A 27730-nucleotide genomic window follows, 5' to 3' on the forward strand; every position below is an offset into this window, starting at 1 on the left:
CGAGAAGCAGATTAATAACCCTTCTTTGAAAATGGCAAGAAAAAACCCTTTCTTCGAAAATGTGTATTAAATGGTTGGGATGATACATAGGAAACTTTTTGAAAGATTATAAACACACACACATATATAATCTTTTCTTTCTTTCTTTCTTTCTCTTTCTTTCTTTCTTATCTGTCTCTGTCTGATCTATCTATCTATCTATCTATCTATCTATCTATCTATCTATCTATCATCTATCTATCCATCCATCCATCCATCCATCATCTATCTATCTATCTATCTATCTATCTATCTATCTATCTATCTATCTATCTATCCATCCATCCATCTATCTATCTCCCTCCCCCACCCAGTCTGCCCCTCCCTCCCTCCCTCCAGGCAACATATATGTGTATATGAGGATATATGCATAATTTATTTTATTTATTTTTTGTCATGTTTATGCAGTGCATATTGGAGGTGGTTATCCTTTGAGAGCTGTATGCAATGAAATCTCATTTTAATGTTGATTAGTGTACATTTAAAATGACAATAAAGTTATCCTATCCTATTTTTCTATTCTATTCTATTTTATTCTATTCTGTTCTGTTCTGTTCTGTCCTGTCCTAGCCTACCCTATCCACTTACCTGCTGGCTGGGTAATTTTGGGAAATGAAGTCCACAAGTCTTACAGTTGCCAAGCTTTCTGGTTTAAATTGTATTAACCAGAGTGACAGAGGCGAGGATCCTGCACAAGAAACCAGGAGCTTATGAGTTTTAGGCCTTCTGTTTCTGAATGCTGCCAGTGTGACTTTGGACCAGCCCAGCCCAACTGACAGGGTGATTTTTGTGTGGAAAATAGAAGAAAGGGCATTAGATATGTACCCAACTTGTGCTGACTGATCATTAAGAAGACAAACATCTAATGAAAGTGGGGGCAGGGCAAGGGATTGGTTTCATTTTAATTTGGAGTTTTCCAAAAACCAATCAATTTTTTTCCTCTCTCTTCAAAATCTGGGTCTCACCCAACGTCTAGATTCAGTGCGCTAAATAACCCGGCTTAATTATATCACGTTTTGGGGAGGTAGTAAGCAGGACTTGGCTAACGAGTAATTGGTCTGTTAAGTTCCTAAGAGCTTCTTTGCAAGCCACCCACGCCCGCCGTAAAACTACTCGTAACATTTAGCATTAAAAGCGGCAGCTTCATCTCAGCTGTGGGCGCTTCTTCAGAAGCACGCTGCTCTGTGCATCAGGCTGCCACCGGCCCTTTCTCACTCCTGCTTACCATTTTAATCACCGTGCATCTGGTCAGCCCACAGCCAAGTTCAGAGGCAGATCGCCAATGCAGTCTGCCGCACCGACCTGCATTTCAGCGTGGCGTTACGCTCAGGGGTTTTGACACCGTCTGCCCTATGATGCTGCTCTAGATAACAGAACAGTTAGAAGGGGCCTTGGAGGTCAGCTATTCCAACCCCTTGCTCAGGCAGGAAACCCTATACCATTTCAGACAAGTGGCTGTCCAGTCTCTTCTTGAAAACCTCCAGTGTTGGAGCACCCACAACTTCTGGAGGCAGGTGGTTCTGCTGGTTAATTGTTCTAACGGTCAGGAAATTCCTCCTTAGTTCTAGATTGCTTCTCTCCTTGATTAGTCTCCATCCGTTGCTTCTTGCCTTTGCCTTCAGGGGCTTTGGAGGATAGGCTGACCCCTTTTTTCTTGTGGCAACCCCTCAAATATTGCAACACTGCTATCAAGTCACCCTTAGTCCTCCTTTTCGTTAAACTAGACATACCCAAATCCAGCAACCGTTCTTTGTACCGTATTTTCCGGCGTATAAGACGACTGGGCGTATAAGACAACCCCCCAACTTTTGAGATGATTTTCATGGGTTAAAAAGTCGTCTTATACGCCGGAAAATAAGGTATGTTTTAGCCTCCAGTCCCCTAGTCATCTTTGTTGCTCTCCCCTGCACTCTTTTCAGAGTGCGCTGATGATGTTACCTAGTTGGGCAACGAAATGTCTGCAAGAAAACAAGCACCTTTGAGATAACGATGGCCTGGATGGCTGAGAATCTCCCCCAAACATAAGGACCCCATAGTTCCTTTCCTCCTCTTCCTCTGCAAACCCCACTCCCCTCTAGCACTGATGACGTTACCTCGTTGGGTCATCAAACGTCTGCAAAAAAAAAAAAAAAACCAGCTCAGAGAGCACCAAGGACCCCTCATTTCAACCCTGAGCTACAAATATTCTCCTTTTATCGCTAAATGCTGGATTTCAGCAAAAATGCCTGCAGAAAACATTTTTAAAAATTTTTTAATTCCATTTATATCCTGCCCTTCTCCAAAGACTCAGGGCGGCTTACAAGCTTAGCAGTAGCCTTCATTCTATGTATATGACTGCTTATTAGGGCTTTCATACACCCCCCAAGCGGCATTATTACAAAGTCAGCTTATTGCCCCCAACAATCTGGGTCCTCATTTTACCTACCTCGGAAGGATGGAAGGCTGAGTCAACCTTGAGCCTGGTGGGACTCGAACCTGCACTAATGGCAGGCAGCTGGTGTTACTTCAGGAGGCATTAGCCCACTGCTCCACCAAGGCTCTTGGTTCCACACACACGTAAACAACTTATAAAATCGGGTCAGTCGTGTGACAATCTTCTTTACCAGTCTCATGACTTACAACCCTTAATGGGCAGGTAGAGGACTTACCTGCACGACAGGTGGGTAAACATTTAATTAATGAATCACACAATTATCGTCTCTCCCATCCGACAACCCACACGCCCAATGAGAAAAATCCACTGCCAGACAAAGAGTCTCATACAAAACAGCGAAGCCTTTTATTTTTTTGTTGTGGTGACTGGAGGCCCCCCCCCCCGCCTCCAAAAAAAATCACCTTAGGATGCTTTTCAAGATTTCTCTCACTACTCCAGAACAAAAGGATCATTAAAAAAGACATAGTTTTCATACAGGACTTGAGCAAAAACGGGTACATTTCATTTTATTTACTGGGGGCGGGAGGGTTTGTCATGATTATAAAGGTTCTAGATCTCATTGGCAGACCTTAACACGAACATTTACCTGATTAAAAAAAGCACCGGGAAAAGTCGTCGCCCTCATAATTTAGCAGGGCTCAGAATAGTGAAAAGCAAGGTTTAAAAGCAGGAATGTCAGAACGTGGGCAACTTTTAAGACTTGTGGACTTCAACTCCTAGAATTCTGGGAGTTGAAGTCCACAGGTCTTAAAGATTGCCAAGGTTGGATAGGCCTGCTTTAAAGTCTCGGCACCGATTCCTCATTTTGCGAACTACTGAGGCTCAAGGAGTTGTGTCATCGTGTCAAAGTGTGTGGCTGATGAAGTCAATTAACAGGGCAGTCCCTGAAGGAAACAACGGCCATTGCAATGTGATCATTCGTAATTAAGAAGAATAAAAATAACCAGCACGATCTCCTGCACGCTCCTAATTTTCATTTTTCCTCTGACTGACTGCCAGGTTCTGACTGCTGGATGACTTATGGACATGAAGCATTAAAATTCATCAAATCGTCATTTTTAGGAGACCGGCAACCGCACAAAGGCCTCGTTTTTCAAGAAGCAGAATGGCGCCCACTGCCCAGCGCCTTCCGGCCTTGGCCTGTCTCTCCATCTTGTCAGAAAAAGAACGTGTGAAATGTGTCACAGAATCACCACCCCGCCTGCCGCGTTCCCGAATTTCCATCAAGAGAGGTTGGGAAGTCAATGGAAAGCAACTTTGATCGATGGCGAAGTGTGAACTGGGTGTGACAGGAAGAGACAGACATCTCTCATTTTCCATGGTCTTAATCAAAGCCACTTCAGATGCTACCAAAATTGGCTCTCGTCTTTAAGCCAACTGACGTTGGGCACTTGCTGTGGAGAAGATCTTGATGTTCTCCTGAGATGTTAACTTTTTGGGCCTTCGCCCTTTTAACAGCCAACCTTCTCCACTCCCCCAAGGTCTTCCAGATGGATGGACTTCCAATTCAATTTCTCAGCCAGAAATAACATCCGTTTGCAAGATTCCTAGGACCAAGTCCATGCATCTGGAAAACCTCTGGGTCTTGCACCAGATAAGTTTGTGCATGAGTGGAGGACGGAAAGGAATGCCAGCTTAGGCCCATAATTCTAATGTTGTTTTGCTAAGTGCAAATTTCACATTGTGGACATATTAGAAGCTGCGTCAAAAGACGATCAAAAATAGATTTGGGATGGGGGTCCCCCCCTCTATTTCCTAGGGTTTGATTTCAATAAACAGGTACAAAGGCTTGACAACTGCGCAGGTCTATAACGTGTCTTCCTTTGCAAACAGTTGAGAAGACACCCCATCCCACCCCCCCACCCTCAAAACACAAAGGCATTGTAGTATTTTTTGTTGTTGTTCATTTCTATACATACTTCTTCCAGCTAAGGATACACACAAGCTTTTATTTTTATATTCAAAGTTTTCACACTATAAGGCTATTAAAAAAATGCTGGTATGTCTGTAAATGACTAAGCGGGTCTTCTGAAATAATCTCTGAAAACCTTTCAACGCGCTCTGGACGTTTGCTTTCGTTTCCCCCAGAAGCCAAGAATGTTTTTCCAAAGGGATGCAGGATTGGAGGGAGGAGACCCATCACCATAAAAAAAACAAAACAACAAAAAAAGCCCCAGTATTTTATAAAAATTCAGAGTTGCGCCTTTGAAAAGACATTCTTCATCTTCGTTCTACCTCCGCTCTCCTCCTGGTTGGACTACTGCAACGCTCTCTACATGGGGCTGCCCTTGAGGACCACCGGAGGCTTCAGCTGGTGCAGAATGCAGCCGCGCGAGTTGTGATGGGGGCTTCCCGATACTCCCATGTAACACCTCTACTCCGTGAGCTGCATTGGCTTCCGGTTGCCCTCCGGGTGAGATTCAAGGTGCTGGTGATGACCTATAAAGCCCTAAATGGCGAGGATCCGGGATATCTGAGGGAACACCTGCTGCAGGCATCAAGCTCCCTTCGTCCTGTGCGCTCCCACAGGGAGGGCCTTCTCAGGGTGCCGCCGGCAAGATTGCCAATGGGTAACACCCAGGGGGAGGGCCTTCTTTGTGGGTGCGCCTGCCCTTTGGAACCAGCTGCCCGTAGAGCTCAGGACTGCCCCTGACCTTCGTTCATTTCGCCGGGACCTGAAGACCTGGCTCTTTGAGCTTTCCAGCCAGGACTGAGAATTTTAATTGTAATTTTATTTTAATTGGGTTTTAATTGGAGTTTAATAGGGGTTTTATTTTATTCAAGGACTAAATTTAATTATTTTAATTGTTCTTAACGTTTGTAATTTGTATTGTTATTTTAAATTCCTTGTGAACCGCCCTGAGTCCTACGGGAGAAGGGTGGTATATAAGTCCAATAAACATAAACATAAACCCTCTCTTCGACTTTCAACATATGGAATCAAGACAAGATCCATTGAGTGTCCTTCATTCTGGGCCTGGGCATGAATGGTCCATGTGCTTGTTCCTACCCCAGTTGCTCCTATGCCATGAGGTAATGGGTTTGGTGGAAGGAGGCACACGTGGGAATGGATTCGCCCTGAAAGATTTCCTCCACCAGCCAAACTCACCCTGTTTGGGAGTGAGGTTGTGACCATGACTGAATTCTGGTGGGCCACAATCCTCTGATTGTTTCGGAGTCTCCACCTGCTCCTAAGGCCAGCTTAAAGGTGTTCTGGAGTGTTTCACCTGGTTTTTGGAGAAGGGAAGGCAGGAGGATTCAAGACTCCTATCATCTACAAAAGGAGAGTCCCAGCGTGGCAACTTTTAAGACTTGTGGACTTCAACTCCCAGAATTCCTCAGCCAACGTTGAGTGGAAATCTTAAAAGTCACTGTCAATGCTGCAAACATTGACATGTTTTTGCAATAACAATGTAAAAGACAGCCTTTTGTTTAAACTGCTTCACTTTCAATCTGGAAGGGAGGGAATTTTTCTAACATTTATTTTGAGAAGATTAGAAAAGCCCGCAGGTACAGAATGGGAGGAGAGACCTCATATGTGAAACTAATTGGATAATGTGATTTATGACATGTAGATAAGAGCGGGGATTGTGTGTGTGTTACGATGGGTTTGGGGGGGGGAGGAGGTTTCAGATTCTGGCATCCCTCCACCAGTTGATGTCAAGGTTCCAATGAATGAGACAAATCAAACAAATTGCTGGCATAATTACAGTATTTATCTAAAAAGTCTTAGTGATGAACGAAACATCGGCACTCATGGAGGGATGCCAGGATCTGAAATCTCCTCCCCCCAAACCCATCATAACACACACACAATCCCCACCCTTATCTACACGTCATAAATCACATTATCCAGTTAGTTTCACATATGAGGTCTCTCCCCCCCCCATTCTGTACACAGGCTTCTTATCTTCTCAAAATAGACATTAGAAAAATTCCCTCCCTTCAAGATTCAAGGTGAAGCAGTTTAAACAAAAGGCTGTCTCTTACATTGTCAATGCAAAAACATGTCAATGTTTGCAGCATTGACAGTCGCCAAGGTTGGACACCCCGGATCTAAAGGATGGGAAAAGGAGAGGATGCAGTGGAATCAGCTCTAACGCGCTAGCTGTCTCCTCAAGGTGGCTTTCACGGGTGGTCCAGACCTCCAGGAGATACCCTGAAATAATTCAAACCTTTCCTGCTAGATTTTGCGCAGTTCCTACTAGCACCGGCTCTAGTTCAGAAGCAAAAGATGACCACGCTAGATTGTAATTGGAGACTCACGCTATTCAATATAGGGTGGGTTTTCCCTCCCCCTTCTCTGTTTTTTTTAACTTTCAGGAGAACTCCAAATCTTGACCAGTCAAACTCAAGAAACCAACTTGCTTATTTTAAGGACCTTCTGGGTCCACTGCAACCAGAAGAGCAGGTCCTCAAAACCCAAAACGTCGCAGAGACAACCGTGCGTTTTGCATTCAACTCCCAAACAGAACAAACGAAATGATCCCTAAGCGTCATTTGCCAAGTCACGTGAAATCTCTTTCCAGGTTGTTAGAGAAAGAATTGAAGCTTTTATTTTAAAAAGAGATGGAAGCCCATCGTTCTGAAATTTCACGGCAAGGACAGGATTTCTGCTCTTTTTGCAGCACTGCTCAAATTTAGCCGCTTTCAGCCTGCTGGAACGTCTTTCCCCAAATTGCCACGTTTTTGAACAAAGCGTTTTATCCGTTATTTTAGGATAAAATAATGCTCTGGATAAAACTGTATTCCTATGCTTCCTCAAAATGACAGAGATGCTACAGTCTTACCTGCCTCCATGTAGTTCGATGCCCGTACGCAAAGCAGCCAAGAACAGGGGTGTGCAAAATATACTGCTCAAAAAAATAAAATAAAGGGAACACAAGATAAGACATCCTACTATTAAATACAGTACATTGTGTTGTTTAAGTGTTCCCTTTATTTTTTTGAGCAGTACATTTCATCTTGAAACAGGCCACGTTTGGAACAGGCCGTTCTTCTTTGGGGGAAAAAAAAAGCCTGCATTCTCTACTTGTTGACATCATACATCTTTTTTTAAACTGCCAAAGCTATTTCACAAAGCACGGCCACCTTGCGACGTGAAAGCGGTCTTCTGAAGCACCCGGGAAACAAGTTTCCCCAAGCAACGAATCAGCCAGAATCAACTGGATCACCCATGCTAGGAACAGTGCCAGTGGATCGAAAGAGACAGCCCCCTAAACCTTGCAGAAAGAGAATGCTTGCTCACGTTGTAGTTCCGTATTTCGAATGAGGAACAGGCTACAAGACGCAAGGACCTTATCTTAAATTTCTCCCCCCCCCCCCTTTTTTTTTTGCAAGTTTCTAGATCTTATGATCTCGAAGGAAGTGCCTGGACAATGAGGAGATTACAGTGCTTGGTAAGACAACTTAATATCTTGACAAGGGCTGGAAGGTCTCTTCAATGTATGTGCTTGGATCAAGCAAACGATTCATTTCACGCATGCTCAACGCCCAAAAGGGTTCCAGCCAAAACGGAAGAAAATTTTACCAAACCAGGAAATCCTGGTTTCCTAATCAGGGAAGACTGGAGGGAGAACAGTTCTGGAGAGGTAAGATGGTGGTTATCTAGACCACCGCTTGCTTCCTCACAAGACATCTGGGGAACCATATTCTTAAAAAACACCCCAAAAAACTGGTTTTCAGATATTTTCCCCCTCCCTTTGATCAACAGGCAACAGAACCAGGCCAAAATATCAACTCTGAGAAGGCTGGTGAGAAGTTAACTTGAAGGGTCACTTCTATATTTTTATTTATTTATATTTTTATTTAAGGGCTAAGGACTGCTCGTGGGAGATTTTAACAGTGGCCTAAAGCTCTAAATGAAATCCGTAGGGTTTAACTTGTTCGTATTCTGGTGGAAGGTGAAGAAAAATGTCCCACCAGGAAAATCAATGGAAGAGTGGTGGTGGTGGCTGAGCTTTGGTGAAGATGGACCAAATTATCTGGGATGCTTCGGTTTGGGTTCCTGTGTCAAAACACGGCTGGATTTATGACCTCAGTCGGCTTCTCTGAAAGACGGATTTGGTAGGCTGCTTCCTGGTTCTGAACACAATGATGCTGGAAGCTTCTACAGCAATTTGGAGAAAGAATAAAATACTCCTGCCACCTCCAGTGAGGTGCAAGGAAGCCATCTCTTTTACAAGACTGGAGGATTCCCTTTCTGGTGCACTGCTGATGGTGAAGCACATAAAGCTCAATTAAAAAAAGGTTGGGTCATACATGTAAGAAAGTCCAGAGCTCAATTCCTCGTAAGTCTCATGACATTATCTTAAGTGACAAAAAGATCCAGAATTAGGCATCTGATGAAGGGGGGCTCACTAAAACTTATGTCTTTTGATACATACATACATACATACATACATACATACATACATACATACATACATATATATATATATATATATATATATATATATATATATATATATAAAATCTGGAAAAAGTGCTACCACAGAATCCTTCTGAATTTTTCTACCCAGAAGTACGATCCACAGGCAATCTTGACCATAGTCTGCATCTTAACTGGAGGGCGAACCAACTCCTTAGGGCTTGCGTTAGTTCACCCCACCTTAAGTGGGCTTCGCTCAACCCCGCTCTTTTAATTTAATTTAATTTAATTTAATAATTTGATTTCTATACCGCCCTTCTCCCGAAGGACTCAGGGCGGTGAACAGGGCAATACACAATAAAAATCGAATACAAAAATTAAAAAGCCATTAAACATCATGCCCATAAAATCAATACATATTAAAGTTAAAACAAGTTTTAAAAACCCAACCCCATCCCGTCAGACCAGGCCAGCTTGTTCGAAAAAGAATGTTTGGAGATCGCGCCGGAAGGAGCGAAGGTCGGGGGCCATCCGGAGCTCAACCGGCAAGCGGTTCCAGAGGTCTGGCGCGCCCACAGAGAACGCTCTCCCCCTGGGGGTCACCAATCGGCATTCTTTGACCGGTGGCACCCTGAGGAGGCCCTCTCTGTGGGAGCGCACTGGACGGAGGGAAGTTGACGCCGGCCGCAGGTGTTGCCGTAGGTAAGGTTGTGGCTTTGCCACGATTTGGAGAGAACATCCACGGAGCACAGCAGCGTGTGCAAAAAAGATCAGGAAAACGATGGAAGTTTCAAGATAAGATGGTTCCTCCTTAGAAGCCAACCACAAGTCCCAAAGCTAAGCTAGTAAAAGCAACTCGCTGGATGTTCCAGACAAAAGACCAAGTGAAGCAGCTCTGCGAACCATAAAGACTCTCCAAAATCTAGAAAGCACCTTGAAAAGTCAAGTCAATATATATCGATGGCAGCAGGACTACTGTGTGGACAAAAATGGAAGGACATTTCGATGCCCACTACGGACGGATGGCTACAGAAGTTGATGGAGCTGGCAGAGATTGACTGTTTCGATTAAAGAAAAGAACGCAAGTACCTCCGTTTCTACCTGGAAACCGCTTCTGGGCTTTGTGCTTGAGGTGGAAAAGAATGAAACATGGGATCTGGGGCTCCACTGATTTAAGATTGATTTGTCGTTACGGAAATGGCTAGTTTTTACTATTGTGAAAAAGTACAAAATGGAGGCTCGACGTTAATACTCTATTCCAGGGGTCTCTAACCGTGGCAACCTTTAAGACTTGTGGACTTCAACTCAGCTTTGCTGGCTGAGGAATTCTGGGAGTTGAAGTCCACAAGTCTTAAAGTTGCCAAGGTTGGAGACCCCTGCTCTAGCCTACTGCAATAGGGGATGTCGGAAGCCAATCTCTCCCCCCCCTTTTCCCTCCATTTCTTCTCTCTTTTCCCTCCCCATTGTGTCCTACTATTCGCTCTGTAGTTTGCATTTTACTGTACAACTCGATGTTATTAAAAAAGAAAAGTCAGTTAAGAGTTTATGCAGATGAGAGTGTTCTAAGACGTCTCGCAACCTACAAAGAGCTAAGTCAAAGTTATGAGCCAGGTTCTCCTCTCCCCAACTGCTGAATCCTTGTCTTCTAAAATGACAACAGATCCTTGTAGGTGTCAAAACTCTTCCATCACTTATTCACTGGCCCTCTTAACGTCACCAACCGCACGAATCCAGAATCTAAGCTCGTAAGTCTCTTTCTGGGACAATCGGATCATCCTTTAATAACCCCAAAGCTGACGGAAGACACCTTATTTTATCAATTTAAGGTTCTCCACTTTCAATCTCCTGGTTCCCTTTTTCTTTCCATGGAGGACCCCAGAGATGACTGTGGAGGAACATCAGACCGGCTGACAAAACTGGATTGAAGCCCAGGATGGGCTTTTGTGACTTGTGGACTTCAACTCCCAGAATTCCTGAGCCAGCCAGGTGTCTCCCCCCCACCCTTTGAGACCTTCTGACAAGCAAAGTCAATGGGGCAGCCATGCTGGCTCAGGAATTCTGGGAATTGAAGTCCACAAGTCGTAAAAGGGCCATGATTCCCCACCCTTGCTCTAGGTCAGGGGTCTTCAAACCCGGCTCCTTTATGACTTGTGGACTTCCAGAATTCCTCAGCCAGCCCTGGCTGAGGAATTCTGGGAGTTGAAGTCCACAAGTCATAAAAGGGCCAGGTTTGAAGACCTCTGGTGTAAGGTCTCCTGCCTTGAGCAGAGGGATGAACTAGAAGACCTCCGAGGTCACTTCCAGCGATGGTGTCTGATTCTACGGTTCACTCAACTAACCCAATCTTCTGCAGGTGAGGAATTCTGGGAGCTGAAGTCCACAAGTCATAAAAGGGCCAAGTTCCCATCCTGGCTGAGGAATTCTGGGAGTTGCAAGTCCCCAAGTCATAAAAGGGCCAAGTTTGAAGACCCCTGCTCTAGGTCCATAAAATCACTGGGAATGTGGAGAGGCTTTATTTAAAAATATTAATTCCACGTAGTCAATACTGAACTTTTACAAAAAATGACTCTCAGCCAGACACTTCCTCAAGACAAAAACAAAATAAAACCTCCAGAAAAGGTATTTTCTCAGCTTCTTCCTCAAAACGTCCGAACCTATTGCAGCCGTCGATACCGGGACCCCACAAAATACTTCCAAATCAAGTGCCATTCCTTACCATCGGTAATTCCCGCATCCCATTCCCGCTTCCAATTCCCCTAAAAAACCTCCTTCATACACACTTTCCTAAACTCCCTCCGTTCTCTCGCCTTTCTCTCTCCAACTTCAACATCAACCCACCTTCTTCCCCAAGACATCCCAAAAGCTGCAGTTATCAAATCGAAGGGGGATTTTATGACTTTGTGGGCTAGGACCCACGAACCCGTGCAAAGAAAAACAGCCCACTCACTGGAGAGGTGGGGTGGGGACAGACCGTGACGGGTTCGAGACACATCAGAATCGGTGGATTCATCTCTACAGACCAGGTGATGTCTCGTCTACTGTCCAATCCCCACAAGCCTTGCCAAGAAAGGACGACCCAGCTAGCTTTTCAAACATGGACGCCAACCAAGCACAGCACAGCACAGCACAACAGCCCTCGTACCCCAACTAACTCAGCTCCGCGGTGTATCTAGATCAGGGGCCTTCAAACGTGGCCCTTTTATGACTTGTGGACTTCAACTCCCAGAATTCCTCAGCCACGCTGGCTGAGGAATTCTGGGAGCTGAAGTCCCCAAGTCATAAAAGGGCCAGGTTCCCATCCTGGCTGAGGAATTCTGGGAGCTGAAGTCCCCAAGTCATAAAAGGGCCAGGTTCCCATCCTGGCTGAGGAATTCTGGGAGTTGAAGTCCCCAAGTCATAAAAGGGCCAAGTTCCCATCCTGGCTGAGGAATTCTGGGAGTTGAAGTCCCCAAGTCATAAAAGGGCCAAGTTCCCATCCTGGCTGAGGAATTCTGGGAGCTGAAGTCCCCAAGTCATAAAAGGGCCAAGTTCCCATCCTGGCTGAGGAATTCTGGGAGCTGAAGTCCCCAAGTCATAAAAGGGCCAAGTTCCCATCCTGGCTGAGGAATTCTGGGAGTTGAAGTCCCCAAGTCGTAAAAGGGCCACGTTTGAAGACCCCTGACCTAGATTGATCTCCGCCCAGAATAAGCGGGCTTAACTCCAGGCCTGCCAGCCCAATTGCATCTACTTTAGTTAGTTCATTCCTTAATCCACCCACCCACCCATCAGTTCTCCAGAGAAAAGAGAATGCTCTGGAGTTATTGCACTGAAAGCTGACGTTGTTACAAAGAGCTTGTGAGGAGACGCATATTTGGGAAAAGAAAGAAGAGGGGTGGGGTGGGGTGGACCGCCGTTATTTCAAGCCTTTGAAACCAACAAAAAGGGAGGGGGCACCTCCGAGTTCCCCTGGCTTGGGACAACTCCAAAAAAAGGGGGGGGGGGAGAGGAAACTTGTGATTAAAAACGTCCTCCGCAAACTTCAGGAGTCAAGCCCTGTGCGTTTCTCTGTGGGGCGTGGTTCGGCTTCCCCCCATGGGTGGGATCCAGCGAGGGGACACACTGCCACGGAGGTTACATGATGCAGCATTTATTCTTGTGGTTCTGGGGATCTTTGAAACGCAGGCGCTGCTTCGGCCGGTATTTCTCCAGATAGGTCAGCTGCTTGCTGTTGATGGCGCCTCGGCGTTTCCTGCAAAGAGGAAGAGGAAGCATGCTGGGTGCTCCTGAAAATGTCTGAAAGCGAGAACCATCTTTCCACTTTGGGCTAGGGGGGTTAAGGCAGGGGTCCCCAACCCTCCGGTCCGTGGATCGGTACCGGGCCGCGGCATGCCAGCAACCCGTCCGCACAAACAAGCAAAACCCCATCCGTCGGATGCAGGCAGCACACAAAACCACACACCCTCCGGTCCACGGAAAAAGCTCTCTCCACGGAACCGGTCCCTGGTGCCCAAAAGGTTGGGGGCCTCTGGGTTAAGGCACCAGGCTGGAAACTGGGAAATGGTGACTTCTAGTCCCTCCTTATGCTTGAAAGCCAGTTGAGTGACTTTGGGCCAATCACCAGGACCCTGTGAGTTCTAGTGCCACCTTAGTCATGAAAGCTGGCTGGGTGACTTTGGGCCAATCACACGAGGAGATGGGGAGTTCCAATCAACCAGCTGATCTTCCTGCTTAAGGCGGGACTAGAACTCACCATCTCTTGGTGATTTATTTATTAGTCTTGTTGCCAGCCTATCTTGCCAAGAAGCCCAAAGTCATCAAATCCCCTACCTGGCTTTCATCTTAACCCGGGGCTATAACTCACTGTCTCCTGGTTTCGACTCTGGTGCCTGAATCACTAGAACAAACTGATTCCAGGCAACAGCATGGACACTTCCGCGCGGATTTCTTGACATGCGTACGAAAGTGATCCACCCGTGTTTTCTTTTGAGTCGGAACTTTTGAATCCAGGTCGTTAACTCCCTTTGGGGAGGATCCATTGTAACGTAGAACGGTGACTAAGCAACTGGTCGTTAAGTTGAGGACTACCTGTTCTTTGCATCATGTATGCCTCCACAGAGCTTATTGTGAGGCCAATATTTTTTTGACCCTTCAAACAGAATTTGGACTGCATGCAAGAAGGAACGCTTCCGCTGCTTCCAGCTTAGAAGCCACCCTGCTTGGAGAATTAAGATTATAAGCAGCTTCCAGGGCTTAAGATAATGCATTTATTGCAATTTTGTTAAGAGTTGGGGAAAGAGGGATTTGAAGCACCCCCCCACATCTATACTCTGAAGTGGTACCACCCAGTGGGAAAAATTCCTGCCAACTGTCTATGGAGGTTCTCATTCATTCAGGTTGTGATTGTTCTTCCTGGAAGACTTTTCGCTTCTCATCCAGGAAACTTCTTCCACTCTGACTGGATGGTGGGGAAATGGAAGGATTTATATTTCTTGCTGACAGCTGGTCGTTTGCATTCTTTTAGAGAGTCGTTGAGGCCACTTGGAGGCTTATCTGTATCCTCCTGGGACTTTCTTATTATTCTTTGAAAATGTTTCACTTCTCATCCAAGAAGCTTCTTCAGCTCTGACTGGATGGTGGGGAATGGAAGGATTTATACTCCTTGCTGACAGCTGGTCGTTTGCATTCTTTTAGAGAGTCGTTGAGGCCACTTGGAGGCTTATCTGTATCCTCCTGGGACTTTCTTATTATTCTTTGAAAATGTTTCGCTTCTCATTCAAGAAGCTTCTTCAGCTCTGACTGGATGCTGGGGAATGGAAGGATTTATACTCCTTGCCAACAGCTGGTCATTTGCATCCTTTTAGAGAGTTGTTGAGGCCACCTGAAGGTTTATCTGTGCCCTCAGGGTCACTTCAACACTGAAGGGACCCAGGGCAGAAAACATCCTGAAGGCAAGAAGGCTCCACACCCATTTTCACTACTCAGGTGACCCTGAAGACATAGGTAAACCTCCAGGTGGCCTCAATGACTCTCTAAAAGAGTGCAAATGACCGGCTCTCTGCAAGGAATATAAATCCTTTATAAATATAAAGAGTGGCTTTTGTTTTTTAAATGTAGATGGACTGCTGAAATCTTGTCCTGATGGGTTTATTCTCCTATGCTGTACCCTGCAAGTGGCCTCAACGACTATCTAAAACAGGGGTAGGCAACCTTGGCTCTTTTATGACTCATGGACATCAACTCCCAGAATTCCTGACTGGCTCAGGAATTCTGGGAGTTGAAGTCCATGAGTCATTAAAGAGCCAAGGTTGCCTACCCCTGATCTAAAAAAATGCAAATGACCAGCTGTCTGCAAGGAACATAAATCCTTTATAAATATAGAGTGGCCTTTGTTTTTTAAATGTAGGTGGACTGCTGAATCTTGTCCCGATGGGTTTGTTCTATGCTGTATCCTGCGAGTGGGCTCAATGACTCTGTAAAAGCCTGCAAATGACCAGCTCTCTGCAAGTATAAATCCTTTATAAAGAGTGTCCTTTGTTTTTTAAAATGTAGGTGGACTGCTGAATATTGTCCTGATGGGTTTGTTCTCCTATGCTGTACCCTGCGAGTGGCCTCAATGACTCTCCAAAAGAAGGCAAATGACCAGCTGTCTGCAAGGAGTATAAATCCTTCCATTCCCCACCATCCCGTCAGAGCTGAAGAAGCTTCTTGGATGAGAAGAGAGACGTCTTCAAAGAAAAGCAAGGAAGTCTCGGGGTCCTGCCAACTCTTGTGTTCTTTAAAGAAGTGTCAAGTAGTGGCCCACCGAGTGGTGGTGGTTCATCTCCACCAGAGCCAGGCGGCACAGAGGTTTCCAGAGGAGGCAACTTACTGTCTAATGAACTGGATGGCGTCTTCGTATTTCATTCCGCTCTCAATCAGGGCTAGCGCGACCAGAACAGGGGCCCTGGACAGGAAAAGACAGAAGTGAGATCAGGCCCACAAAGCGGTATTATTTCTCTATTCCAACAACAACAACAACAACAACAAAATGGCTGAAGAATAATAAATCAGGACGCCAAGGCTGAAGGGGAAAAAAAAATCCAGTTACGCAAAACTCAACATATGGACCCGTGTTTTCTAAACTCGGCAACTTTAAGATGGCTGGACTTCCTGGGGAATCCTGGGAGTTGAAGTCCATCCGTCTTAAAGGTTGCCAGGCTGGACCTAAACCGAGTGCCAACCTACAAGTACTTCTCTACCACGTACATCTAAGTTAGTGAAGATAGTCAAACTCTTGGCCACGGATAATTGCAGAGTTTTGTGCAAAGGAAAAAAAAAACGTCAACGACAACAACACAGTGCATGTTACCGGGTCAGTATCTGCCAGGAGGCTACTCACCGTCCCAGGCCAGCCACACAGTGGACAGCGACGCAGCACCCGGGATCTTCGCAGAATTTGGTCTTCAGCAGGTTGAGCCAGTCGTCCACAATTTTGTTGGGTGGTGGAGCTCCGTCATCAAAGGGCCAGTCCTGGAGAAGACCAGAGATGAGAGGTACTGGGTGCTCTCTTGAGCTTGATTATTTACTTATAGATGTTTCATGACCCAACTAGGTAACATCATCAGTGCTAGAAGGGAGTGGAGTTTGTGGAGAGGAGGAGGAGGGGGAGGAGGACTGTGGTGGGCTTGGTGCTCTTTGAGCTGGGTTGTTTTCTTGCAGACGTTTCATGATCCAACTTGGGAACATCATCAGTGCTAGAAGAGAATGGGGATTGTGGAGTGGAAGTGGAGGAGGAGGACTGTGGGATCCCTGGTGCTCTCTGAGCTTGCTTGATTTCTTGTAGACATTTCATGACCCAACTAGGGAATATCATCAGTGCTAGAAGGGAGTGGGGTTTGTGGAAAGGAGGAGGAGGAGGAGGAGGAAGAGGGGGAGGAGGACTGTGGGGTCCTTGATGCTCTCTGAGCTCACTTGCTTTCTTGCAGATGTTTCATGACCCAACTAGGGAACATCATCAGTGCTAGAAGGGAGTGGGGTTTGTGGAGAGGAGGAGGACGCCAACTCTGGGTTCCTTGATGCTCTCTGAGCTCGCTTGCTTTCTTGCAGACGCTTCATGACCCAACTAGGTAACTTCATCAGTGCTAGTCTGAAGATCATCAGAAGACCAGAGACCAAGTGGGACATTTTCAACTGACAAGAAGCGGTCTAAGGAAACGCTTCACCTATTTGTTAAATAAGCCCTCAAAATGGACTACGGGGAGCTGTCAACTTACAACGACCCGTTTAGTGACTGCTCAAAGTTATACAGGTAGTCCTCGACATACAACAGTTCACCTAGTGACCGTTCGAAGTTACGATGGCACACCAAAAAGTGACTTATGCCCATTTTTCACCCTTACGACCGTTGCAGCCTCCCTGTGGTCATGTGGCCAAAATTCAGACGCCTGGCTACAACGGTTGCCGTGTCCGAGTCATGGGAATTCCCCCTTTTGCGGCCTTCTGACAAGCGAAGTCCAAGGGACACCCAGATTCACTTTGGCCTTAAGAGCCCTACGTGATACCAGAGACCAAGCGAAGTCCTTGAAATCCCACATTCACACAACCCAGGAAAGGATATCTCTGGATCCCGGAAGAGAGTCCTAGGACAGGGCTTTTCAACCTTTTCACCCAGGGTACCACTTTTAGGATATGGCAACATCCGAGTACCACCAGTTGCCTTAGCAAGGTGTCAAAAACGTGATGACCAAATAAATAAACAAATAAATTGATGAAGTACAGGTAGTCCTCGACTTACGACAGTTCGCTTAGTGACTGTTTGAAGTTACAATGGCACTGAAAAAAGTGCCCCCCAAGCCACAGCCGAGCAAGACACCTGCCTGCCCGCTGGCGCTCTTCCTCTTGTCCAAAATTTTCATTGTTGTGAGCATTTCTGTTGAGGATTGGCAGCGGGGGTGGGGTGGGGGGTGTTTGGTTTTTATTCCCCCCCCCTCTGCTGGGTGGTTGCAGCAGGTTTTGGTCACTTCACATGACCCTGGGACACTGTGACCGTCATAAATCTGAATCAGTTGCCAAGCCTCTGTAAATCACAAGACCCTGGAGATGCTGCAACATTCCAGCTGATCGGCGCTTCTTCTGGGCTCAGAAGCTCCAGGATCAGCACCGAACTCCAGCTGGATCCTGGCGCTTCCGCTGGGCCCTGACAGCCCTGCAGCTCTAGCTGTCTCTCGCTCAAGCTTGTGCGGTGCTGCCACCGGTTCAGCTCATTCCCCTCCCCCGCTACCACTTTTCTAGGATGGCCGTGTACCACCTGCCAGGTGCCAATGTACCACAGGTGGTACCCGTACCACTGCTTGAAAAGCCCTGTGCTAGAAAGTTGTGCTATGAAGGAAGAATTGGTGCCATTCTAGATCAACAGTTGGGATGAGAACAAAGCAGGATACATGAAGCGGCTTGTGCTTATTTTCCCCCCCAACAAAAATGTGCATTTCTTTTTTGGAATGGTTTTTTATTTTTTGGTTTTAAACGGAAAAGCCCAGAAGGTAAGATTAAAACAGCTGCATCCAAGGCGTTCTTTGATTGCATCCTGCACCTGAACTTAAGTTGGCCCTCGGCTGCAGTCAGGAAGCAACCATGGAGAGGCTGCCCAAATCCTCCTTTCCCTTACAAACCATGCAACACAACCCACTGAAGCCAAAACTGGGGGCCTGATGAAGACCTTCTGATGGAGGCGGACCCCCGTGCCTAAGAATCGGCTGTCTGTCATGGAAACGGTAATGCACAAATGGATATCCCATACGGGCTTTTACACAATTACAGCAGTTGACTTCGATCAGCTTTCCCCAAGTGTGGTGCCTTTCCTCTAAGTCCAAGACTACAACTCCCATCATCCCTCCTGGCACTGCAATGGGAGCCCATCCCACGTGGGGACGGCTCCAAAGCACTTTCCTACAGGGAGTCCTTGGGTTGTGGCCGTAAGGGACATGGTCGTAAAAGGGGCCAACCTGATTTGAAAGGTTTGCGGTGCTCATTAAGTGAACGTAGCAGTTGTAAAGTGTGAACGCTGTTAAAGTGAACCCACTGTTTTGCCAAAAATCCAGTTTTGCCCAGAACAAGAAGTCCTGAGTTTTTGCAAAACGGTTTTTAAAATATAGTCATGTGACTGAGGGATGCTCTAGTCCAGTGCTCCAACCTTTTGGGCAGCAGGGACCGGTTCCATGGAGAGAGGTTTTTCCACGGACCGGAATGCGTGGTTTCGTGTGCTGCCTGCATTCCACGGATGGGGCTAAGCTTGTTTGTGTGGACCGGTTGCTGTCATGCTGCGGCCCAGTACTGGTCCACGGACCGGGGGTTGGGGACCCCTGATCTAGTCTAACAGCTGTCAATGCAGTTGTATTGTTGAGTGTCTATACCGTGGTGGCAAACCTATGCCACGTGTGCCACAGGTGGCACGCAAAGCCCCAGTCCTACCCCTTCAGGTTGGGTTTTATAAAACCTTTTCGCTTTAGGCCTCAGCTGATGTGTGCAAAAAAAAAAAGGTTCAACCAATCAATCTATTTCAACTTCTCAAGGAAAAAAAAAAAGATCTGGCAAAGTTGGAATTGATTGATCGAACTTTTTAGTCCCACCCAGTTTGCCGTTACCACCCAATGGGCCACGCCTGCTCAACTGGCCACACCCACCCAATTGGGCCATGCCTGCCCAACTGGCCACACCCACCCAATGGGCCATGCCTGCCCAACTGGCCACACCCACCCAATGGGCCACGCCCACCTGGCACCTGACGATACGTAAGTGGGTTTTGGGTTGCAGTTTGGGCACTCGGTCTCTAAAAGGTTCGCCATCACTGGTCTACAGAACCCAACAGCTGGATCTTTGGATCCAGGTCACAAGACCTCTTGTTCAGGTAGGCTGTGACTTTGGACAGTGGCTAAGCCATAGGTCTGAAGTTGAGGATTACCTGTGCAGGTAGCCCTTAACCTATGACCACAACTGGGCCCCAAATTCCCATGGCTAAGTGAGACATTTGTTAAGTGAGGTCTCACCCCCCCTCCCAATTTTATGACTTTCCTTGCCACAGTTGATGAGTGACTCATGTGGTTGTAAAGTTAGTAACCTCGTTGTTAAGCGAATCTGGCTTCCCCCTTGACTTTTGGCCTGTCAGAAGGTCGCAAAAAAGGGGATCCCACGACCCCGGGACACACCGAAACCGTCGTAAGCACGTGCCAGTTGCCGAGCGTCTGAATTTGGACCACGTGATCGCAGTGATGCTGCGACGGTCGTGAAGCACGCAAAACGGTCCCAAGTCTCCTCTTTCGGTGCTGTTGCAAATGGTCACTGAACGAAAAGTCAGCAGCCACTAAACCGGGCTGCGCAGGTGTCATCCGGATCATGTGACCGGGAAGGAGGGGGCATTTGAATGGAGGAATCAGCAACATTATGAGCCATAGCTTAATACTGCCCTATTTCCCAGCACTGAGGAGACATTTTCTGGATTTTTCTTTTCTTTATTACCTGGCTCTTTTGGGATGTTTTTTTTTTACTTTTGCAATTTGAGGGGTCCTTGGTGCTCTCCAAGTTTGGCAGTTTCCTTGCGGACGTTTCATTACCCAAACAATGCTAGCACTGATGATGCTCCCTCCTCCTCCCTTCTAGCACTGATGATGTTTCCTAGTTGGGTCATGAAACGTCTGCAAGGAAACCACCCAGCTCAGAGAGCACCAAGACTCTCCTCCTCCTCCCTTCTTCTGTTTCTGTTGCTCCCCTCTGAGAGGAGGTTTCGAAGTATTTATAGCAGGACTACCTGATTCTGTAAAAGCTTTATTTCCTATGCCACCCGTCTAGTAAACTCGCCAGATTTGTTTCTCTCGCCACACGCATGTATACATAACCCTAACTAGACTGTGTTGTTTTTCTCTGTGTCATATATGTGGGTATATGCATTATTCTGCATTTATGTATTTTTGTCCTATTTATGTAGTGCAGGGGTCTTCAAACCTGGCCCTTTTATGACTTGTGGACTTCAACTCCCAGAATTCCTCGGCCAGCGTGCCTGGCTGAGGAATTCTGGGAGTTGAAGTCCACAAGTAAGTCACAAAAGGGCCAAGTTTGAAGACCCCTGATGTAGCGTATATCGGAGGTGGTGACCCTTGGAGAGATGAATGCCACGAAATTTCATTTTAATGTATGCCGATTAGTGTACATTCAAAGTGACAATAAAGTTATTATTCTATTATATTCTAGCACTGAGGATGTTCCCTGGTTGGGTCATGAAACGTCTGGAAAAAAAAACAACAAGCAAGCTTGGAGAGCACCAAGCTGCCCCCCAACCCTCATTTCAACCCTGAGATACAAATATTCTCCTTTAGTTTTGCAATGTCATGGTTTGCACGCAATTCAATCCCTTTCTCTTAGGTCTTTGGAGAGTTATCCTGAGGACAGAAAGGCAGAATTTCAAGTCCGTTTACATACTTTCCTTCCAACCCAGCACTGAGTTGGAAAAAAATAAAAAAATAAAAATAAAAACAGGAACGGCTCCAGATTTGCATAAGAAATACGGAGGTTCCACAGGCAGAATTTTAATTGTTGGGACTGAGACTTTGGTTATTTCCCAGTGCCAACTGATGGAGGGACTAATATCCTATCGTAATAATCACAGCCAATCTCACTGCAGGGAGCTAAGTTTCTACGCGACCAGAAATAATATAATTATTATTATTATTATTATTTTTCCTGCCAAGACTTTCAGCTGCTGCCCAAAGAAAAGAAAACTTGGGATTGTGCAACCTTGGACAGTTTTGGAGGTGATGAATTTCCTTCTCCAGTTGCAAAATAACCTTTTCCAGATCTTTTTAAAAAGCTGCCTCTTGAGATGGTCAGAAATGGGTGCCTCGCATCCTACTTCAATTTGTGCACTGGGGACAAAAACTTTACTCATTTCTGTCAATAGAAGAAAATAGTTGTAGCTCAGGATTGAACGTGTGGTTTTTGGTGCTCTCTGAGCTGGGTTGCTTTCTTGCAGACGTTTCATTACCTAACTAGGTAACGTCATCAGTGCTAGAAGGGAGTGGGGTTTGTGGAGAGGAGGAGTCGGAGTCGATGTTCTCTTAGGTTTGGTGGTTTTCTTGCAGACATTTCCTAACCTAACTAGGTAACATCATCAGTGCAAAAGGGGGCTTTGCTCTTACTTGTATATACTAGTGGTTTTTCCTATCGGTGTTGATGGGGCGTATATGCAGCTTCGCAGTCGGTTTATTTATTTTTTATTTTATTTTATTAAATTTATATACCGCCCTATTCCCGGAGGACTCAGGGCGGTGTACAGGGAAGATTAAAACAAACATACAAAAATTAAAATCAGATTAAAACAATTAATTAAATAAAGTCCCCGAAATTTAAAACTAAAGCCTAATAAAAATTAAAACCCCTCAGCCTGGGCCAGACAGCTCAAAGAGCCAAGTTTTCAGGTCCCTGCGGAATGAGCGAAGGTCGGGGGCAGTCCTAAGTTCCATGGGGAGCTGGTTCCATAGGGCTGGCGCGCCCACAGAGAACGCTCTTCCCCTGGGAATAACCCGCCGGCATTCCCTAATCGGCGGTATCCTGAGAAGGCCCTTCCTGTGGGAGCGCACAGGACGAAGGGAGCTTGATGCCGGCAGCAGGTGTTCCCTCAGATATCCCGGACCCATGCCATTTAGGGCTTTATAGGTCATCACCAGCACCTTGAATCTCACCCGGAGGGCAATCGGAAGCCAATGCAGCTCGCGGAGTAGAGGTGTTACATGGGAGTATCGGGAAACCCCCATCACAACTCGCGCGGCCGCATTCTGCACCAGTTGAAGCCACCGAGTGGTCCTCAAGGGCAGCCCCATGTAGAGAGCGTTGCAGTAGTCTAAATGGGAGGTCACGAGCGCATGAGTGACTGTGCGTAAGGCATCTCGGTCCAGATAGGGTTGCAACTGGCGCACCAGGCGAACCTGGGCAAAAGCCCCCATGGTCATGGCTCCTATGTGATCTTCAAAATTGAGCCGTGAATCGAGGAGGATGCCCAAGTTGCGAGCCCTATCAATGGGGGGTAACACCTCACCCCCCATCGTTAAAGATGGAATAGTCTGGGTAACCCGAGATGCCGGTATGCACAGCCACTCAGTCTTGGCAGGATTGAGACGAAGCCTGTTTCTCCCCATCCAGACCCGGACCGCCTCCAGGCAACGGGACATCACGGCGAGGGCATCACTATCATTATGAAGGAGAGAGTGGTGCCAGGGATTACTAGAGAAGCTCAAGGATTCGATAAGATTGTTTTGGGGAAAAGTGAGAAGCTGCTGGCAAAATGTTATTCCTTACTATTGGATATGGATGGGTTAAATGAGCTTACAGAGGGCTTTAGGGTCGCCTGGGAAAGGAATCTGGGTTACCAAATTGACCGTGATAATTGGCGGTCCATTTGGGAGAAAAATGTTAGGCTAACGAAATCTACTGCGTATAAGGAGAATGTTTATAAGAGGATGTTTCGTTGGCATCTCCCTCCAGCTAGATTGGGTAAAATGTTTTTTGGGTGTGTCCCCAGCGTGTTGGAAGCGTGGAGAAAGAGAGGGCACCTATTACCACCAGTGGTGGACCTGCGGCGAAGCAAGGAAGTATTGGCATCGGCTTCATATATGGTTGAATGAGATTTTAGGACATTCTGTTAAATTGACTCCCGAGACGTTTTTGTTAGGCTTGAAACCAGACAATCTGAATACATCTGCATGGTATTTGATGTCGCATTTGTTAACGGCGGCACGGATATTATGGGCTCAATATTGGAAGAATTCTGTTAGTCCTCCCGAGGATCTGTTAATCAAGAAATTTATTGATTGTGCGGAATCGGACCGTTTGACCATGCTGTTGAAAGATAAGGGGGATACAGATTATTATTTATCTTGGAGACCGTGGTATGAAAGGTTGACAAAAAGGGATGGTGACGGGAAGGATTGATTATACAATGTAACAGCAACTTGTCTAAATTCATTAGAATGCTTATTATTACGCTTTGTATTTTTTTAAAAAGAATTTTAATAAGCACTGCGATGTATTGTTATGATGTAGTTGTGGATGATTTCAATAAAATAAAAAATATATTCAAAAAAAAAAAAAGAGACTGGACGGGCATTTGTCTGACATGGTATAGGGTTTCCTGCCTGAGCAGGGGAGGCTGGACTAGAAGACCTCAAAGGTCCCTTCCAGCTCTATTAAGGTTATTGTTATAGTTTGGTAATGAAACATCTGCAAGAAAACCACCAAGCTCAGAGAGCGCCAAGGACCCCACAGTCCTCCTCCTCCTCCTCTATGGAAACCCCACTCCTTTCTAGCACTGATGATGTTGCCTAGTTAGGTCATGAAACGTCTGCAAGAAAACCACCAAGCTGAGACCCCCACAGTCCTTTCTACAACTACACAAGTTGTAAAGTGGCCAAGTTCCCCACCTCTGCTTTAGCATAAAGCCTTTAAAAAAAAAGCATCCATTCTAAGTGAGATCATCGCAGCTGAGGGGAAAGGGAGAGGTTTCCAAGCTGAGCCATGTTGGCTCAGGAATTCTGGGAGTTTATTTATTTATTTATTATTTAAATTTATATACTGCCCTATTCCCGTAGGACTCAGGGCGGTTTACAGGGAAAATTAAAAAACATAGCATACAAAAATTAAAATCAGTTAAAACTATTAATTAAATGCTAGTCCCTGAAATTAAAACTAAAATCCAATTAAATTAAAACCCCTCAGTCTGGGCCAAACAGCTCGAAGAGCCAGGTTTTCAAGTCCCGGCGAAATGAGCGAAGGTCGGGGGCAGTCCTGAGTTTCGTGGGAAGTTGGTTCCATAGGGCCGGCGCGCCCACAGAGAACGCCCTTCCCCTGGGAATAACCCGCCGGCATTCCTTAACCGGTGGTACCCTGAGAAGGCCCTCCCTGTGGGAGCGCACAGGACGATGGGAAGTTGATGCCGGCAGCAGGTGTTCCCTGAGATAATCTGGACTGAAGCCATTTAAGGCTTTATAGGTCATTACCAGCACCTTGAATCTCACCCGGAGGGCAACCGGAAGCCAATGCAGCTCGCGGAGAAGAGGTGTTAAACGGGAGTATCGGGAAACTCCCATAACAACTCACGCGGCTGCATTCTGCACCAGTTGAAGCCTCCGAGTGGTCCTCAAGGGCAGCCCCATGTAGACAGCGTTGCAGTAGTCTAGCCGGGAGGTCACGAGCGCATGGGTGACTGTGCGTAGGGCATCTCGGTCCAGATAGGGCCGCAACTGGCGCACCAGGTGAAGCTGTGCAAAAGCTCCCCTGGTCACGGCTCCTATGTGATCTTCAAAATTGAGCCGGGAGTCAAGGAGGACGCCCAGGTTGCGAGCCCTATCAACGGGGGGTAACACCTCTCCCCCCATCGTTAAAGGTGGAATGGTCTGGTTAACCCGAGATGCCGGTATGCACAGCCACTCAGTCTTGGCAGGATTGAGACGAAGCCTGTTTCTCCCCATCCAGACCTGGACCACCTCCAGGCAACGGGACATCACGGCGAGGGCATCACTGGGTTGGTTCGGGGTGGAAAGAAAAAGTTGGGTATCATCAGCGTACTGATGATACCCCACCCCGAAACCACGAATGAGCTCGCCCAGCAGTTTCATGTAGATGTTGAACAAGAGGGGAGAGAGGACCGACCCCTGAGGGACTCCACAAACGAGAGACCTTGGGGCGGACCTCTGCCCTCCCGTCAACACCGACTGCGAGTTGAAGTCCATGAGTCATAAAAGAGCCAAAGTTGCCTACCCCTGGTCTAGGGTCCCATGCTTGAGCAAGGGGTTTAGACTATAAGGCCTCCAAGGTCCCTTCCAACTCTGATGATGTTGTATGTGAGATCTGGGGTCAAATAAACCCACTGAATTTCTATCTCAATTTTGCGGAACTGACGTGAGCCATCCCAAGCCCAGGCAGGTCATTTTAACTCCCTTAAAAGAAATTCACTGGCTCCATTTGTGATGCTTGATCTTTCTGGGTTGCTTCAGCCAAGATTAAGGAAGGGAAAAAAACACAAAAAACTAAAAAACGAAAAGCAGAGACTTACCATCACTTTAATGCCATCCTTTTCCAGGGGCGTCTTGTCGTAGGTCACTTCACACACCCTCACAACGGTGGTTGCGCCGTATTTCTTCAGATCCTGCCAGAAAAAGGGCAAAACATTTCAGATTTACCTTACTCTCCGCTGAAGACTCCAGTCAGGGCAATTCTCTTGGCTTTGCGCTTCTGGAGTATAGAGGTAGACCCCAGTTCGTTTGGTGATGGTTCAAAAGTTACAATGGCACTTGGGACCGTTTTTGACGCTTACGACGGTCGCAGCGTCCCAGGGTCATGTAAATCCCTTCTGCAACCTTCCTACAGGCAAAGCCGATCGGGAAAGCGGGATTCACTTAACAACTTGGTTACTGTTAACAACTGCCGTGATTCGCTTAACAACAGTGGCAAGGGCGGGCCGAGGAGTTTAGTCATCATCTGGCGGACAAAATCGCTCGGATCCGGACCGGCCTGGACTCTGACTGGGCGGAGTCTGACGTGGAGGAATCGGACGGTCTTGAGCATGTTATCTGGACTGAGTTCGACCCTGTTTCCCCTGATGATGTGGACAGGATCACGGGGAGACTGAGCACCACCACCTGTTTGTTGGATCCGTGCCCCTCCTGGCTAGTTTATGCGGCTCGGGAGGGAACACGAGGCTGGTTCCATGCAGTAATAACTGCTTCCTTGAAGGAGGGTGTCTTCCCTGCCGCCTTGAAGGAGGCGGTGGTGAGGCCCCTTCTCAAGAAGCCTGTCCTGGACCCGGCTGTCTTAAATAACTATCGTCCAGTCTCCAACCTTCGCTTTTTGGCGAAGGTTGTTGAGAGTGTGGTGGCGCATCAGCTTCCTCTGTTCCTGGAGGAAACTGATTATCTCGACCCATACCAATCGGGTTTCAGGCCCGGGCACAGCACGGAGATGGCATTGGTCGCACTGGTGAATGATCTCTGGCGGGCTCGGGACAGGGGTTGCTCCTCTGTCCTAGTCCTATTAGATCTCTCAGCGGCTTTCGATACCATCGACCATGGTATCCTTCTCCGGCGTCTCAGGGGATTGGGAGTGGGAGGCACCGTTTTACGGTGGTTCTCCTCCTATCTCCTGGGCCGCTCGCAGTCGGTGTTGACTGGAGGGCAGAGATCCACCCCGAGGCCTCTCGCTTGTGGAGTTCCTCAGGGGTCGGTTCTCTCTCCCCTCCTGTTCAACATCTACATGAAGCCGCTGGGTGAGATCATTCGTGGTTTCGGGGTGGGGTATCATCAGTACGCTGATGATACCCAACTGTTTTTCTCCACCCCGAACCAAGCCAGCGATGCCCTCGCCGTGATGTCCCGTTGCCTGGAGGCGGTTCAGGTCTGGATGGGGAGAAACAGGCTTTGTCTCAATCCCGCCAAGACTGAGTGGCTGTGCGTATCGGCATCTTGGGCTAACCAGATTATTCCACCTTTAACGATGGGGGGTGAGGTGTTACCCCCCGTTGATAGGGCTCGCAACCTGGGCGTCCTCCTGGATTCACGGCTCAATTTTGAAGATCATATAGGAGCCGTGACCAGGGGGGCTTTTGCCCAGGTTTGCCTGGTGCACCAGTTGCGACCCTATCTGGACCGAGATGCCCTGCGCACAGTCACTCATGCGCTCGTGACCTCCCGTCTAGACTAATGCAACGCTCTCTACATGGGGCTGCCCTTGAGGACCACTCAGAGGCTTCAGCTGGTGCAGAATGCAGCCGCGCAAGTTGTGATGGGGGTTTCCCGATACTCCCATGTAACACCTCTACTCCGCGAGCTGCATTGGCTTCTGGTTGCCCTCCAGGTGAGATTCAAGGTGCTGGTGATGACCTATAAAGCCCTAAA

The 27730-nt window shown here is 47.1% G+C and overlaps 1 protein-coding gene and 1 long non-coding RNA gene across 2 annotated transcripts in view; both read right to left on the minus strand.

Annotated features, from left to right (window-relative positions):
• Positions 1–2794: 2794 nt before the first annotated feature.
• The window catches only part of LOC310638795, a 166186-nt gene continuing 141250 nt past the window's right edge, over positions 2795–27730 (minus strand). Inside the window, exon 2 of the long non-coding RNA XR_014492187.1 lies at positions 2795–4718. This is a non-coding gene — a long non-coding RNA (uncharacterized lncRNA). The remainder of the gene's footprint in view (positions 4719–27730) is intronic.
• Positions 9553–27730, minus strand: part of PTP4A3 (protein tyrosine phosphatase 4A3) — a 29848-nt gene continuing 11670 nt past the window's right edge. Inside the window, exons 2-5 of the mRNA XM_083360137.1 lie at positions 25894–25986; positions 16201–16331; positions 15691–15765; positions 9553–13071 (exon numbers count right to left, since the gene is read on the minus strand). Coding sequence (XP_083216263.1) covers positions 12954–13071; positions 15691–15765; positions 16201–16331; positions 25894–25986 — 417 coding nt within the window. The 3' untranslated portion in view covers positions 9553–12953. The remainder of the gene's footprint in view (positions 13072–15690; positions 15766–16200; positions 16332–25893; positions 25987–27730) is intronic.

Source organism: Vipera ursinii (assembly GCF_947247035.1).
Source record: "Vipera ursinii genome assembly, chromosome: 3".
NCBI classification, from domain to species: domain Eukaryota; kingdom Metazoa; phylum Chordata; class Lepidosauria; order Squamata; family Viperidae; genus Vipera; species Vipera ursinii.